Raw genomic sequence first — 16228 nt, forward strand, 5'->3', positions numbered from 1 at the left:
CTGTTGTGTCATTTTTATCACTATACTAGCTGACCCGGCGAACTTCGTATCGCCTAACACAAACTTTACCGTATGGTATTAAAGTTCAAATTGACTTTTAAGTATTATCACAAATCTTTTGTATGGGAGTATAGAAAAGTGTTGTTTTTAGACTTTTTCAGGAAATTTAAATTTTTTTTTGAATTTTTCTCTCCGTAAGAATCATCCTTGTACTTCAAGGAATATTTTAAAAAAAGAATTAGCGAAATCGGTCCAACCGTTCTCGAGTTTTGCGCTTAGCAACACATTCAGCGACTCATTTTTATATTATAGATGAGTGTTGCCGTCAACTTATTTTATTTTAACCTCTTGAACGCCAAAGTCACCTATACTTGACAAGCACTTGTGAGCCAGTGATGTTAACTTCGGGGTTTTCCCCCCAAATTTAGGGGGGAAAAGTGGGATGGGGTTTTTTTGGGGTGTCATATTTGTAGGGATATTTTTAGGAATATTTATAACTTAATTTTTTTTTATTTTTTATTTCAAAATAAGCAAAATAAAGGTGTAATAGAATATGCCCCCCCCCTTTTTTTATCGCAGAGGAACCCATTTACGGGTGATATCCAGGACGCCCGGGTAAGCAGTCCTAGACCGTATGTCGACTTCAGCACTTGGGGGTGCAGTACCGACCAATCAGTCCCTTCTGTTGCGTCGAATTTTTCACTATTATTTTGTGGAAGTTGTTGCTGTGATTTTATTTTAATATCTAAAATTGTAGTATTTATTCTATTTATTGCTCGAGAACAGGTTACAGACTAAGGGAATCCCACTTCTACTTCTACTTCTACTTCTTCTCCTTCTCCTTCTTCTTCTCCTTCTCCTTCTCCTCCTTCTCCTTTTCCTTCTCCTTCTCCTTCTCCTTCTCCTTCTCCTTCTCCTTCTCCTTCTCCTTCTCCTTCTCCTTCTCCTTCTCCTTCTCCTTCTCTTTCTCCTTTAGAATTAGAAATAATAATGCCAGTAAAATCCACCGACTCCATATAGAATACAGATACAACATCCGGTCGGAAAAAGAAAGAATATATGTTATTTACTTTAGCGGTCCCAGTTTGTCGCACGGTAAAAAAAATAATCTAGAGAGAAATTAAATGTTTAAGAGCCATTTCACAAAAATCGGTAACAATCCGCGAAATTGTAATATTTTGACGTCGTTAATCTCAGTGTTGGATGCAATAATGTAATTTATATTCTTGAAATATAATAAAGCAACCTTTGTTGTAGTCCATAGTCGGATCAAAATTTTGATTTATATTATGTGTATAAAATTATTAACCTTTTCATCAGCCTCCTCCCTGGGTAAAAGGTCGCAATCTATACTTTGAAGTCCTACTTTTCAATAACCTCTACGTTAAAACCATTTTTAAAAAATATCATAATATGCGGAATATAATTTTGTTGCGCACTATCTCAGATTTTTTTCCATTTGTATCTCTATTAAACGATAAAAAAAATTCAAGTTACGAATATTTTCCAAATAAGTACAATTTTAAAAGCGATATTTTTCTTAGAAAACTAAGAAATTTTAATGAACTATCTTCATCAAAGTAAACTTACATCATTAAGGAATACAAAAAAAAAAAAAAAAAATTAAAAGATGTAATCATTTTTATACATTTTATATTAAATAATAAAAAGATAGTATATATTACCACGCATTAAGCCCAGTAAATCAGTCGAGCGCTAGCGCTCTTAGAGGTAAGGTCCACGCCAAATTCTGCGGAGCCGTCTCTTTTGCTCACACGCGGCAAGCGCCTGTTGTTATAGCGGATAAACCGCATTTGATACTTTTATAATAAAATATAAATAAAATAAACATATTACGAAAATGACTGTAAACTAATATAATGATAATTTCTCTAAACAAATGTATAATTTAATTTTCTTTTCTCACATTATCAATACAAATAGGCATTTCAATCTGTTTGTCTTGTTATTTGTTAATTAATATGTTTGTCGGTGTCGATGTCATAAAATGCTATTTTATTCATATCGTATCGGTCTTTTGGTTGTCACACTATACTTACTAGCACAAAGATCGCGCGGCTCGTACGACTCGCGCGATGCGACCAAATTTACCTAAACTTGCAGAGCGTAAAATTGTGAAATGGCTCTTAACACGACGAATTTAAAGAAAAAAAAAAATTATAATTCAATTAAAGGATGATGATATTAAAAAGATAACAGATTAAAATTAATTTATTGCCAAGTTTAATAAAAGATGACAATTTTTTAATATTAAAATAAAAAAAATTATGTACATAAAAACTCGTAATAAAAAAAAAAACTATAGCATAGCTATCTAAGGTTCGACTTATTCCTGGCACATGTTTGGAGGTCAAAAAGGTCACTCAGCCGATCATGCTCCGAAGAACCACGTAGCATCGCCCGTAGAACCGCCTTGCACCACGTGGTTAGGCTCACGCAGCTCCCCACGATTTCAGGCGTCGTAAACAAGCGTCGCCACAGGTTCGGCAACAACAGAACCGGGAACGTTGAGCAAAATGTCTCGCCACGTGGTCACTCCAGAAGCATCCGGGACCGCTCGTGACCGCCTCGCCAAGGACACTGGAAGGTCACACCAGAAGGTGAGCCTTTCCGTAGCCAACCCCCAATGTCTCTGGGTTGATATGGAAATGGCCTACTAAAGCACAACCTAACATCATATAAAATCAACAACTAAAATGTCTTGAAACAATTTGAAATAGTACAATCATAACACAATCAACATACGAATTCACAATTTAACAAAAACTTATTCTACAGTAGTAGAACAATGACTCACCCAACAATTCACACCTTGAACCTTGGTCGTGGCTGGAAATGAAGGAAAAGAAAGAGTCACTCGCCACAAACTTATATGCTCATGAGCTAAACCCTACTCACCTAATCCATACCAATGGCCCCATACGCAAAACGACAATGCGTAGCAAAAGAAAAGAGCAATTACGCACCAAAACAAAGTTACAGTAACATTATATAAGTTACAGTTTGAAGATGTAAGGTAGGAAGTAGTGAAAGGGCTTAACTGCCTACTGAAATCAATCATTGGTTCAATAATTCGATTTTGTAAATAAATTTTTGTTTGGTATTTGTGTTTATATTTTTTCAAGAACACATTGTCAAAAGATGAGAGTGTATAGAAAAAGAGATGAGTGAGTAATAGCAAATAAAATATAAAGTGTAGATAGTGAATGAACTGAGAAAGTGGATACAAGGAGCACTAATTCGCCAGTTTTTGAGTAATTAACCTTTAATCGGCCAAAACAGAAAAAATCTAATGTCGATTTTCAAAGGTGAAATATCGATTCACTCAATCGATTCAGTACAACATATCGATTTAAAAATCGATATATTTGGTCCAACAAATCGATTCTTCGATTAATCGATTTCAGATCGCTATGCCCAATCTAAATCTGAAGTGTTAAGATCTAACAATTTTAAACAGTTGAGTTAAACAAAATTCAATCGTTTGTAATGTCATGAAAAGTAAAATAAATAAAGCGTTATCGGGAAGTTGCCTTTGGTAAGATAATCGCAAAACTTTTGGTATTCTTTATTAGATAGATACTGTTTGACAGATACCGCAGTGTTTGTGTCTGGTGTTAAAATATCTTGTGACCAAAACAGTGGATATTAATGTTATTTTCACGCTTTCTCTGGATTTATCTTGTAGATGATCCTTAAGAAGTAACTGATCATGTCGGACTACGATCTACAGTTTCAAGCCGACTTGGAAAAAGCGCAGGCTCTGAGTTTAGAAAGTCTGGCATTGGAGCAATTTCGCAGGCAGAAGCAACTATCTAGTTCAGGTAACTGACGTAATATTGTTTACACCTCGACTTCTAAGAGATAAGATGATCCAAGGTCTTCTTAAAATCATAATTTACCTTGGTATTAGTTTTTTTCGTATTCCTAAGTAGGTAAGTTAATGTATTAGTTAAGTGTCGAATTATTAGTATTGTATGTATGTTTGTTATTTGATCTAAAACGCTAACATTAAACATAAATATCGATATATATGATGGTTTAAAAATAAAAAATAAATTGTTATGTTATAAAAAAGTTAGTCAAATAAAAAATCGAAAATCAAATAACCGATGGAAGTTTGTTTGAGTCACAAATTATTTGTCACATTGAAAGGGGAATAAAATGTAATTGCATTGTTGAGATGTGCCCAATTGGGAACATTATAATTGATAACAAGGCTCAATCTGAAAGGAAGTTAAGTTCATTAACCCTTATATGGATTTGCTTATAAGAATTGAGAGCAAATTGTTTTGTTCCATTTCTTTGTGACGGTATAAACAGTGTTTATTTTATTTATAAAAATTACTTCTTGTTTGTGAAGGAGAAGTAATAATAAAAATGTATGATAAAGTTTAACCAAAGCTTGAAGATTTTTTAATTTATTGAAATAACAACTGAAGTAGGGTACAGCAGGAAATTTCCTCCTCAAAATATGACCAGAGCTCCTAAGGAAATTGGGCATAGGGTCAGCAACGCGGTTGCGATGCTTCTGGTGTTGTTGTCTATAAGCTACGGTAATCGCTTACCATCAGGTGAGCCATACGCTTATTTGCCAACATTGTTATATTAAAAATAAAAATTAATATTGATACTAATAATTTGACAAAAATAGTATAAATAGATGTATTTAGGCAAAAAAGATATTTTACTTTTTTATATTAATATTACTTTAAACTAAGTTTTTATAACTAATGATGTTTGATTCGAGTTTTAATTTCTAAACAGTTGATGTTTACTAATTGCATTCAATTTTAACAGTATTATTTTTTAAACAGTATCATTCTGTTCTTTTAAAAAGTTTAGTTTATAAATTTTATTATTTATTTTTATTGTTATAGTAGCTGTGCCCGCCACTTTGATCGCATTGAATTTAACAAAAAAGTTATTGTTCAGTTCGCAATAATAAAAGAAATAAATTTCTATAGTAAAAGTATTCTAAGTATATATTATATCATCCTTATTATATCAGCTATAATATATATAATAATTTTTGTCTATATATATATATATACATATATATATATATATATATATATATATATATACATATATATATATATATATATATATATATATACATCCTGCTAATAATTAGGCGTCCCACATGGGCCGAAATGCATCTAAACTGGCGTCCACCTCCTTTAGACGTCCGCATATCGGACGCCACTTTTTTAATCGATGTCCCATTAGTCCTTTTGGCTCTAGCTACCTGTACAACAAAAATCGCCGGAAGGCAAAAAATCGTTGAGACATTTGCATTTGTTTAACTAAAACTTCCGCGAAATTCCGCACCAACGGTGCAGCGCTAGTCTAGCGCGTATATCGACAGAGCGTATACTCTGCTAAAACTCTTCCGATACAACCGATTATTTGACGTCCTATTGCGACGTTGCCAAACTGACTGTATTTGAAGGTTTTGAAATATTCAATTAAGTCAAAACAAATCATTTAAAAACAGTTTGCCGAAGTTGCTACGCACGTGTCGCTGCTTATTTGACGCTCGGTTGCAAAATACTGCTTAAGTAGTAAAATAAAATAAAAGTACACTTAAAAGGAAAAAGTGAGGCTTTAACGAATTTACGAATTGAATTTACATATTAAACGGAAAAGTGACACTATTTTGTCATAAAAATAAAAATATTTTTATAAGTTAACTAGCTGACCCGGCAAACGTTGTCTTGCCGCTAAACGCTATTTTAAAATAGGGGTTGGTGGTAGAAGGGTGAAAACGTAGGGTTGTATGTATTTTTCAACGCCAATTCATAATAAAATAAAAAATAAAATAATTTATCTAAAAATTAAAAATTAAATTGAGGGGTGGACTACCCTTAACATTTAGGGGGATGAAAAATAGATGTTGTTTGATTCTCATACCTACCCAATATGCACAAAAAATTTCATGAGAATCGGTCAAGCCGTTTCGGAGGATATTATTTTTTCTTCTTCGCTGACGAATCTTATAGGTTAATTAAGTTTTATAGCCACAAATAGTTGTGCTGCCTGCTTTTACAAACAACATATTATTATCATTTTCAATATAAAAATGTCTCACGGCTAAAATATTTTTTGTACAGACTAAATAGTCTAACTACTTAACTCTATTTCACTAGAATGATTTACCTAAGTCGTCGTCTGGCAAATTTAAACGTCGTCAAACAATATTTAGGCAATAATAGAGAGGCAATAAGGCGAGGAGTTATCTCATTTAAAAAAAATTTAGCACTGCTACTCCAAGGTCCAAGTGTTTCGACTGCAAATGGCACAAAGATGTAATTTGAAATTAATGACGAATACTTGTGCCGTTTAGTCGTTTCAGCTTTTTCCGCTGTGGCTCCCGCTTTTAAGGCTGTTTCCTGATATGAGACGGAGCAAGTGTGTCAGCGCAGGTTGCGTCCCACAAAAGCGCCCGTCCCCTTTCCCAGGGAACCAACGTCAATCCATCAGGTCTCTTGCCATCATTGCGACTAATTCCAGTAGGCTCGATAAGAGCAGGAACGTCGATGGTGGCATGAGCTTTTTTATGGTATCGTTTAGGGAACCGTGGCGGGAAAACCTACCTGAACTCTTGTTACAGGAAAGACCGTGTAGTCCGAAAGAATCGACCTCTTTTCCGCACGGAGATCTGTGTTCAAAGCACAGTGGAGCTCCCAACCGGAGACCGAGAGCAATTCTAAAACTTTCATTGTCTAAAAGTGTCCCAAAGTTTTTTGACGGCATTGCGTGTAGCCTGGATTGGGTCAAAAGCCAGAACAGCTGCAAAAAAACTTCGTATCCTTAATAACAGTATGCGTCAAACTAACGTCCGTATATGTGTTACATATTGCGTAGCCCTTACCTTATATACGGACGCCGTAAACCTGTATACCTACTATTCGAACCACTACATATTCGACGTCCATGACCAAACCGTCACTAAACAAAAAACACAAATTTTCAGTAGGGGCGCTCAGTAACCAAATAAAAAATCATTGCAAACATGTATTAAATGTAACAGAACCTTTATTTTTTCAAATTCAAAGACTGCTACCCAGCCTGGCTTCCATGTGCATGCAAAAAAGTGTAGATAATGTATATTAACTTATAGAAATATTTTTATTTTTATGACAAAATAGTGTCACTTTTCCGTTTAATATGTAAATTCAATTCGTAAATTCGTTAAGCCTCACTTTTTCCTTTTAAGTGTACTTTTATTTTATTTTACTACTTAAGCAGTATATTGCAACCGAGCGTCAAATAAGCAGCGACACGTGCGTAGCAACTTCGGCAAACTGTTTTTAAATGATTTGTTTTGACTTAATTGAATATTTCAAAACCTTCAAATACAGTCAGTTTGGCAACGTCGCAATAGGACGTCAAATAATCGGTTGTATCGGAAGAGTTTTAGCAGAGTATACGCTCTGTCGATATACGCGCTAGACTAGCGCTGCACCGTTAGTGCGGAATTTCGCGGAAGTTTTAGTTATACAAATGCAAATGTCTCAACGATTTTTTGCCTTCCGGCGATTTTTGTTGTACAGGTAGCTAGAGCCAAAAGGACTAATGGGACATCGATTAAAAAAGTGGCGTCCGATATGCGGACGTCCAAAGGAGGTGGCCGCCAGTTTAGATGCATTTCGGCCCATGTGGGACGCCTAATTATTAGCAGGATGTATATATATATACATCCAGATACATTTTTGGCGTCAAGCACAAACTGCGTTATTACGACGTCCCTCAGTTATGCTTACATTTTATATGTTTTTTCTGCGAATGTTGCTTATTTTTTTCATTTTAAATTCCGTGGGTTATATCAATTTCTTTAAATTTCTTTTTTGAGAATATTCTGCTTACAGTTGTGCCCAACCATTTATGAACCCCTTTCATGATACTTATGTTATTGCTTCCTCCATATATCCATATAGCCTCACTTAATGCACCGATTATTTAGCGTCCTATATAAGTAATGATGAAATGAGTGAGAAGTAAGCTGAAATGCGACGTTGCCAGTTTTCTAGTAGGTGTGATCATCTATCGTTAACTTAAGAAATAATTCTATTACGCTCGTTGAAATTTTAACATGTAACGGTCATAGGAACACCTCAAATTTTTCATCTTATAATAGCTCTCTTAATGAGTTGCAACATATATTATATTTAGGCTTTTAACATTTTAATTATTGACGACGTAGCACATCATCAGAATAATAATATAATAAATAATTATTTATCGTTGTGTCCATTTGTTATAAGTATTCTTTGACGGTTCGCAGGTTATGTCCACTTTCCTGCGAACCGTCAAAGAATAATAATAAATAATGTTCCCTTATCCTGCCACGGTTACTTTCTGTACATTGAAGATATTTAAAAAAAGTGATACGGTCTATGAATACAGGTTACTGAATCGAACATTTTTTTTTATATGTTTGTATGTGTCGTTGTGTCTTCATCACGCCAAAACAGCTAAACGGATTTCAAGTAATTTTAGAACATGGGTAACTGGGCATCCAAGAATACGAGGATATTATTTTTTCTTCTTCGCTGACGAATCTTATAGGTTAATTAAGTTTTATAGCCACAAATAGTTATGCTGCCTGCTTTTACAAACAACATAATATCATATAATTTATTTCATTATATTTCATTTAAGCAAATTCACTAAAATAATCTCTATGAATTAAATTAAAATCATATTTGCAATAAAATGTTTAAATTTTTTAAAATTAATTTTAAAAAGTTACATTCAAAATTGCATTCTTATAAAAAAAAAATTGGAATTACGATATAATATGTACTTAAATTGATTGGCAATTGCTAAATACAATGAAAAGAAAATATTTAAAAAATTGATCATAAATTAAAATGATTAGATTAAAATAAATGAGAATCCTGTATAGGGTAAAGGCCACCTCCATGTTTCTTTTATTTGTTGTTTTCTTCTTTTGTGTATTTATGTCGTATTTTCTAGGAGGGTTGTAATCAAGAGAAAAACTTATTTCGCTTTTCTCTCCCGCGGTGACAAGCCATTTTGGGTGTTGAAATAGTAGAGGGGTTGGTTGCTAAATGCTTCATGTAATAGTTTGAGTTAATGTTCATAGAGTTTTGGTTTTTTCGAAACTTGTTTTTGGTGGCATTAATGTTGTAATTTGCATTTTGTCCTTTTTCAAAACTTGGTTCATATTATTTTTGCCATTATGGTTTGGAGAGATAGAATGTAGGTTCCTCTTGTTTGATGGTTGTTGATAATCATTTGGTTTGTATTGGTGTAATACTCATAGTATTCATTCTTCATAGTTTATCATATTTAATTATAGCCATTATATATTTACCTTCTGCCTTATATTTTAATATTTCAGTATGTAATTGTTTCCATTTCTCCAGAACTTTGAGTGGAGAAGTCTTCTTTAAAATATATGACACTATTTTCCATGTTTTTCTTATTTTGTAGTATAGTAATTTTTTCCCCATAGTAGTAAACATCACTGTTATTGGTCTTGGTTTTTCGCTGTTCCTTCCAAGTCGCTTCATAGATTCAATTTCATTTCGTTCACAATGTATATTCATGTTGCTTATTACATATATAATTTTACTTTCTAGCTCTTGATAAGTTTTCTCTCCTTCTTCAATGCTGAAAAAAAACCGAATTTTGCTATCTGTTGGGCCTTTCTATACGATCTAAAATATTTTCTTGAGTTTGTAATTTCTTATTTAACTGATTATATTTCAATTCAATTGTTTTAAAATTATCGTTGATAGTCTTCGTTATGTTTTTGGTAATATTCATTTCCATTTTTTCCATTTCTTTCTTTTGTTCCGCTAGATAAATTTGAATTAATTTTAAAATTTTAGTTATGCTTTCCATATTTTAGCTAGTCGCCGATAGATGTCGTTAGTTGTATAATCAGCTGTTATGAGATTGATAAACTTAGTTCATATAGTGTTTACTACTACTCATCGACAGAATGCGCTAGTTGGAGTTGGGTTATCGACTCAAATTTTATCCAAAGTTAGGTTATGTTGGTATGATTTTTGCAGTACTTACTATTTTTTAACCGACTTCCAAAAAAGAAGAAGGTTCTCAATTCGACTGTATTTTTTTATTTTTATTTTTTAATGTATGTTACATCAGAACTTTTGACCGTGTGGAGCGATTTCGACAAATTTTTTTTAATCGAAAGGTGGTGTGTGCCAATTGGTCCCATTTGAATTTATTTGAGATCAAACAATAACTTTTCGAGTTATATCTAATAATGCGTTTTTACTTGACGCTTTTTTCGTCGACCTACGTTGTATTATTATACCGCATAACTTTCTACTGGATGTACCGGTTTTAATAATTCTTTTTTTGTTGGAAAGGAGATATACCTAGCTTAGTACCATGATAAGGAAACTAGGATTTGATGACGGGATCCCAAAGAAATCGAGGGAAACTGTTGAAAATCCGCAATAACTTGTTACTGGGTGTACTGATTTTAATAATTTTTAATTTAATCACATATAAATTTTATTGAGATCTGATAACTATTTTTTGAGTAATCTTTGATAACGCGTAGTTACTTGACTATTTTTTGGTCGATCTACGTTGTATTACTCGTCGATGTAATTGAAGTCGGTTTTTTTCTCGTTTGCGAGCAAACACAATTATTTGGTTGTTTTGTCGTCCTTGTAACTTTTTCATTACTGTTTCTCTTATTTGTTGACTCTTTCCCGTTCTCACTGTTTTTCGTGGTTTTTACACTTGCATAGATTGTCCGTTAAGACACCTCTTTCTGCCTTGGTTTGGTTCTCTCTCTTCTCCTCGTTGGGTCTATTTTGGTTATTCCACTGTTATGAATTAAACATGAATTTGACACTTATCTTACAAAAAAAAAACTACTTGTGGATATCTCAAGTGAAAATAAAGTGATGGAGCATAACCCAAGTGAAAATTATTGTTTAGAGAGCCCTCTACTCTACCTCTACTCTAGGTAAATTTTTATTACCTATCAAACTTAATCTTTGTTGTGTGGTTACGGCATCAAATAATATAGCCACCCCCTCTCTTCCTGAATATTGATATCTCCGAGGCTTACATTTAGGAATTAGGTTCTATTTCGAAGTAATTTGGAGAGTAATGTCACACCCTGACTGACCAGATGATATTTTGCATTGGAACATTGACTTCTTCTTCGCAGATCCCTCCCTATGTGGAATATTTTTTGGACCTTTGCAGGTGACCTCCAATATAAACTCCAACTTCTAGACTTCATCAACGCTGGGCGAGTAACAAGCATGTTAACAAGTTGATCTTGAATATTAGATGTTAAGTGTATTTTATATTAAATAATTCCATGCGTCAATATTAATGAATATAGTAAAAACACAATTCTAAAATAATTATTACTCTAATGTTTTTACTCATTAGATTTGTAAGACATGTAGAACTCACCGTGTTTGTTTATAGCCGAGATAGAAATATTTTTTATATTATTATCAAGTCATCATTTTTCAGCCTATCCCAGTCCCCTGCGGGACATAGGCCTCCACAAAAATGGCATGAACTCATGTGTTAGTCGTGGTGACTATGGGCAAATGGCTGGGCAGGCGGGTTGGTGACCGCAGGGCTGGTTTTGTCGCACCGAAGACGCTGCTGCCCGTCTTCAGCCTGTGTATTCTAAAGCCAGCAGTTGGATGGTTATCCCGCCATCGATCGGCTTTTTCCAAGGTGGTAGTGGAACTGTCTATCCTTTATCGCCTCTTACGACACCCAAAGGAATATAGGGGGTGACTATATTCTTTATTGCCGTAGACACACAGCTAAAAAAAATCACATTATTATATATATAATCACTACGGACGGCGCCACGGTCGCTTAGACCGAATATAAAATCATCATATCAAGTTTCGATCTAGCGAGTACATCGTTCCATAGCTTAATTGGCTAAAGAACCGACATGGTAAGTCGGAGATGCAGGTTCGATCTCCGCTGGAACGGTCGATTTTTGATATGATATTAAAAAATTGTTTAGAATTTCCTGTGTGGGTAACACAAAAATAAATCGTACGAATTAAGTCGAACCAATTAATTAATTAATAAAGCAATAAACCACAATTGGTACCGCAATCTGAAGTCGCAGCGTTTATCTGATAGCGTTTAGCTTTGAAAAAATTGTCTTAGATATGAAGAGTAAAGATTATTTTGTTTAAAAGTAGAATAAAAATATGTTGTAAACTGTGTCATAGGTGTTTATATGTGTGTGTGTATGTATGTGTTATCGGATTAATATCATCTTGTAGATAATGGTCGGGAGTCGGGTAACGCCAGTGTGCGTCGTCGAGACGAAACCGAAGGTCCGCCTCCAGCTTTACCTCCGCCTCCTAGAAAGCCTCCACGGAGGACGTCGAGCTCGGAAAACTCTGGGTAACTTATATATTGTTTTTTACCGTCGTCCAAAAGCAGGTGGCATTATGTCGCAATTTATTGTTTTGTTAAATGTCAATAACTGTTTCTCAATAAATTCAACATCAGCGTTTGTTGTATTTTATTATGATAAGTGATGATAAAGTGTGGTATTGATTAGAACATTTTGCATTCTGCTTTGTTAATATTGATAGTATTATATTGTTGTGTATCTGGGTTCAAGGTTTACAAGAGACGGAAAGTGTGAGAGTGATATTGAAAGAAGAGTGAATGCAGGAAACAGGGTGAATGGAGCTTTGCACTCCTTTATGAGCAGTCGGAAGATATCTAACAAGGCTCGTTTGGCTGTGCATGAGGGGGTGTTGGTTCCGACACTCATGTACGGAAGTGAAAGTTGGGTATGGCAGAAGAAACATGAAAGCAGAAAAAATGCAGTTGAGATGAGAGCGTTAAGAAGTATGATAGGAGTTGAACTAAGTGACAGGATAAGAAATAGTGAGATAAGGAAACGTTGTGGTCTGAAAGAAGATGTAGTGAAAAAAATTGAGAAAGGTATGCTTAGATGGTTTGGCCATGTCGAGAGAATGAGTGAAGAACGATTGACAAAAAAAGTGTATAAGGCGAGTGTGAATGGAAGGGGTGGAAGGGGTAGACCTAGGCGGACGTTCCGAGACCAAATAAGTGAGGTCTTGAAAAAAGGCCAGGTCAAGAGTACCCTAAACCAAAGAGCATGTATGAAGGGAATAATCAAAGTGGACGAAGCGAAAGAAGTATATAAGGATCGTAGCAAGTGGAAAGAAGTGGTCTTTGCCTACCCCTATGTTATATTATTGTCGCATAATTAATATGTTTTTTTTTAATTTGCGTATTTGAACAAAGAATATTTTGTCCTTGCAGGTCAACTGGTACAAGCCCTACAAGAAACACTAGCAGCGACCTGATTTCATTTGCAAGTCCAACAAGTAAAACTCCACCAAAGAATTCTCATGCCTTCCTCAAGGAGTATATCGACCAAATTAGCAAGTAATATAGCAATTTATGATTTTTGTGTTGTATACAATGCGTTTTCTAATTTGTCTTATAAAATTTTTCTCACTTCAGGTTGGGTCAACAGACTGAAGATTTCACGTTAAATACTCCAGACGCGGCTACGATGAATAACCAATATAACCAGCGTCCGGGATATCCGTACAATGCCCCATACAATTACATTGCCCCTCCACCTTACTCAGGCATCCCTCCCTATCCCACCAATAATGCTTATGGAATGCCTACTCCTATGGGTAGTCCGATGTCCAATTACTCCTACTATCCACCGATTTTGACACAGCAAGACCAAACACCTAGGGCGGTTGTTGTCACCAATCCTCCATTGTATCCTCCGCCTTATACACAAACTCGAATGACAAATCCCGCACCATACCCCATATACAATCCTATACAAAATCCCTCACAACCTCCGCCGTACAATTACAATACAACTAATTTAATATCCAGGCCACCGAGGCCGGTTTCATTATACCCTCAAATAAATCAAATGCCGCAATATCCGCCTTACAGCGCGCAAATTACAAATGTTAACAATAACAATAGTGTGCAATCGGTTGTGAAGAATGAACCTCCAAGTGTTGACGGCAATTCAAGGAAGTTGTCTGAACTTAGTATCGGGGTAAGAATTTCACTATTTTAAAATATTTTTCTAGAGTATACATTACTATTTTAAATAATTTTAAGGATATAAATTTAAACTTATTAAAATAATGTTGTAATTAATCATTGTGACTTAATATTAGTTAGAGTAGGTTTTTAGAAACTTATAGTAAAATGGTTAAAAATTACAGAATACTCAAAACGCGACAAGATTAGAACTATATAGAAATAATACATATAAAAATAATAAATATATACCTATACTACACCGAGACTCAGGTGGACATCGAACCGACAACTCCCGGAACAGAAAGCAATACAAACTGTGCTAGAGGGCTAATCTAATATACATACTTAGGTTTTAGCCAAATATATCCGTGATATATTTTGGTATAGCAGTCGAAGTTGTAACCAATAGTAGCTATTAATATTTGCATATCAACTGAACAATTTATCAAAAAAAATTTTGTCTTATTAAAAATAATGTCCAGTAATATATTTTTCAGTCGAACGAGTCAAGCGACACAGTGGAAAGTTTACCACAGTCGGTGAACCTGATCGACTTTGGTCGGAAGTCGGCAGGGCAAGGTAGCGTAAGAGTCAGTGTGTTAGAAGCGTTTGATCCGCTACTAATTGAACAGAATCATTCTGGTGAGTGGTTTGTGTCTCATTTCCATTATTTGAAGCGTGATGGCAAATCAGTATGTTTACTATTTTATTTTTTAATACAGAAAAAAATATCGTTTTAGTTTTTTATATATACCATACTGTATGTTTTAAATTATACGACAAATTTGCCATCTAACTCATGGGGTCTTCTTTCTAATGTAACATATTGTAAAAAATTCAGTTGAAGTTTTCAAATCATGCCATTTATTATTGTGATCGGTTTTGTGTTGTTTTCTTTTCATTTTCACTTTAATTCAGAGTTTCTCACATTATTTTATATCTCATAAGTGCTAAGGTATTGCAGTTGTAATGTTTTTCTTTTTTTTTTGTAAATAATGTTTCAAGTTTGATCACGTAACTCATTTTTTTATCATTTAATAATTTTATACGTGGATTTAAACTTTAATTAAATTATGTTAACTTTAATTAATTGATTTATGATTGATTTTTTGCTGCTTAAATATTTTATTCACTAAAATATTAATTACTAATTACTTCTTGAAAATTGCATTAATTATTTTATAAAGTGACGCAGATGAGTTATACATCTCAATATTATTTTACACATCAATATTAATAAAGCTTAGTTTCTTTGAACGCTCTAATCTCAGGAACTACTGGTTCGAATTTTAAAAAATCTTTGTGTTGGATAGTCCATTTACCGAGGAAGAGTTATATATATACGAGGAAGGCTATATAATTTTTAGTGCGTTTTTTTCCTCCGCGTTAATAAGCGAGTGAAACCACGTGGCACAGCTAGTAGGTTTTAAATGTTTACGTGATTTTAGTGTCACATCTTAATATATATAAATCTCGTGTCACAATGTTTGTCCTCAATGGACTCCTAAAGTACTTAACCGATTTTAGTCAAATTTGCACACCGTGTGCAGTTTGATCCAACTTAAAAGATAGGCTATATTTTATTTTGATATATTATGTTATTATTATATTTCAAAAAAAAAATAAGGTGATACGAAGTTCGCCAGGTCAGCTAGTTTTACTATAAATTTAATAAACTTTACTTATATTGCTGTTACAGCGTACGCTCCGCCCTCGGCACCGAGCAGCGTGTACGAGGTATACGACCCGCTGGACTTCCTGTACGGTGAGACTCAGATGCGCGTGTACGCGTCTCTGAGTAGAGACAACGCACTGGTGCCTTCGCCGCCTCCTAAGAACATTCCCAGCGTACCGGCCGTAGCTAAACGACCCACTACGGTATGATTTTGTGAAATTTGTTGCGCTTTTAGGCCATAGTATGATAACTTATATGAGTTCAGATTAAAAATTAGTGTAGTCATTGTGAATATTGTATAATATAATTGGAACCACTGGTAGACTTTTTATATAAACTGTGTGGGTATGGGACTGTCTAATCTGAATTTGTTTTTCATTGTCCAATAAATACATCTGTCATAATATGTCTGGGAGTGTGAATTTCACATTGTTTACAATATTTCCTACAACATAC

General features: G+C 34.3%; 1 protein-coding gene across 1 annotated transcript in view; it reads left to right on the top strand.

Moving 5' to 3' along the window:
• Positions 1-3733: 3733 nt before the first annotated feature.
• The window catches only part of LOC123670262 (phosphatidylinositol 4-phosphate 3-kinase C2 domain-containing subunit alpha), a 41753-nt gene continuing 29258 nt past the window's right edge, over positions 3734-16228 (top strand). Inside the window, exons 1-6 of the mRNA XM_045603771.1 lie at positions 3734-3845; positions 12315-12438; positions 13336-13461; positions 13540-14107; positions 14595-14739; positions 15797-15975. Of these exons, the coding sequence (XP_045459727.1) occupies positions 3734-3845; positions 12315-12438; positions 13336-13461; positions 13540-14107; positions 14595-14739; positions 15797-15975 (1254 nt within the window). The remainder of the gene's footprint in view (positions 3846-12314; positions 12439-13335; positions 13462-13539; positions 14108-14594; positions 14740-15796; positions 15976-16228) is intronic.

This window comes from Melitaea cinxia, chromosome 4 (assembly GCF_905220565.1).
Source record: "Melitaea cinxia chromosome 4, ilMelCinx1.1, whole genome shotgun sequence".
NCBI lineage: Eukaryota > Metazoa > Arthropoda > Insecta > Lepidoptera > Nymphalidae > Melitaea > Melitaea cinxia.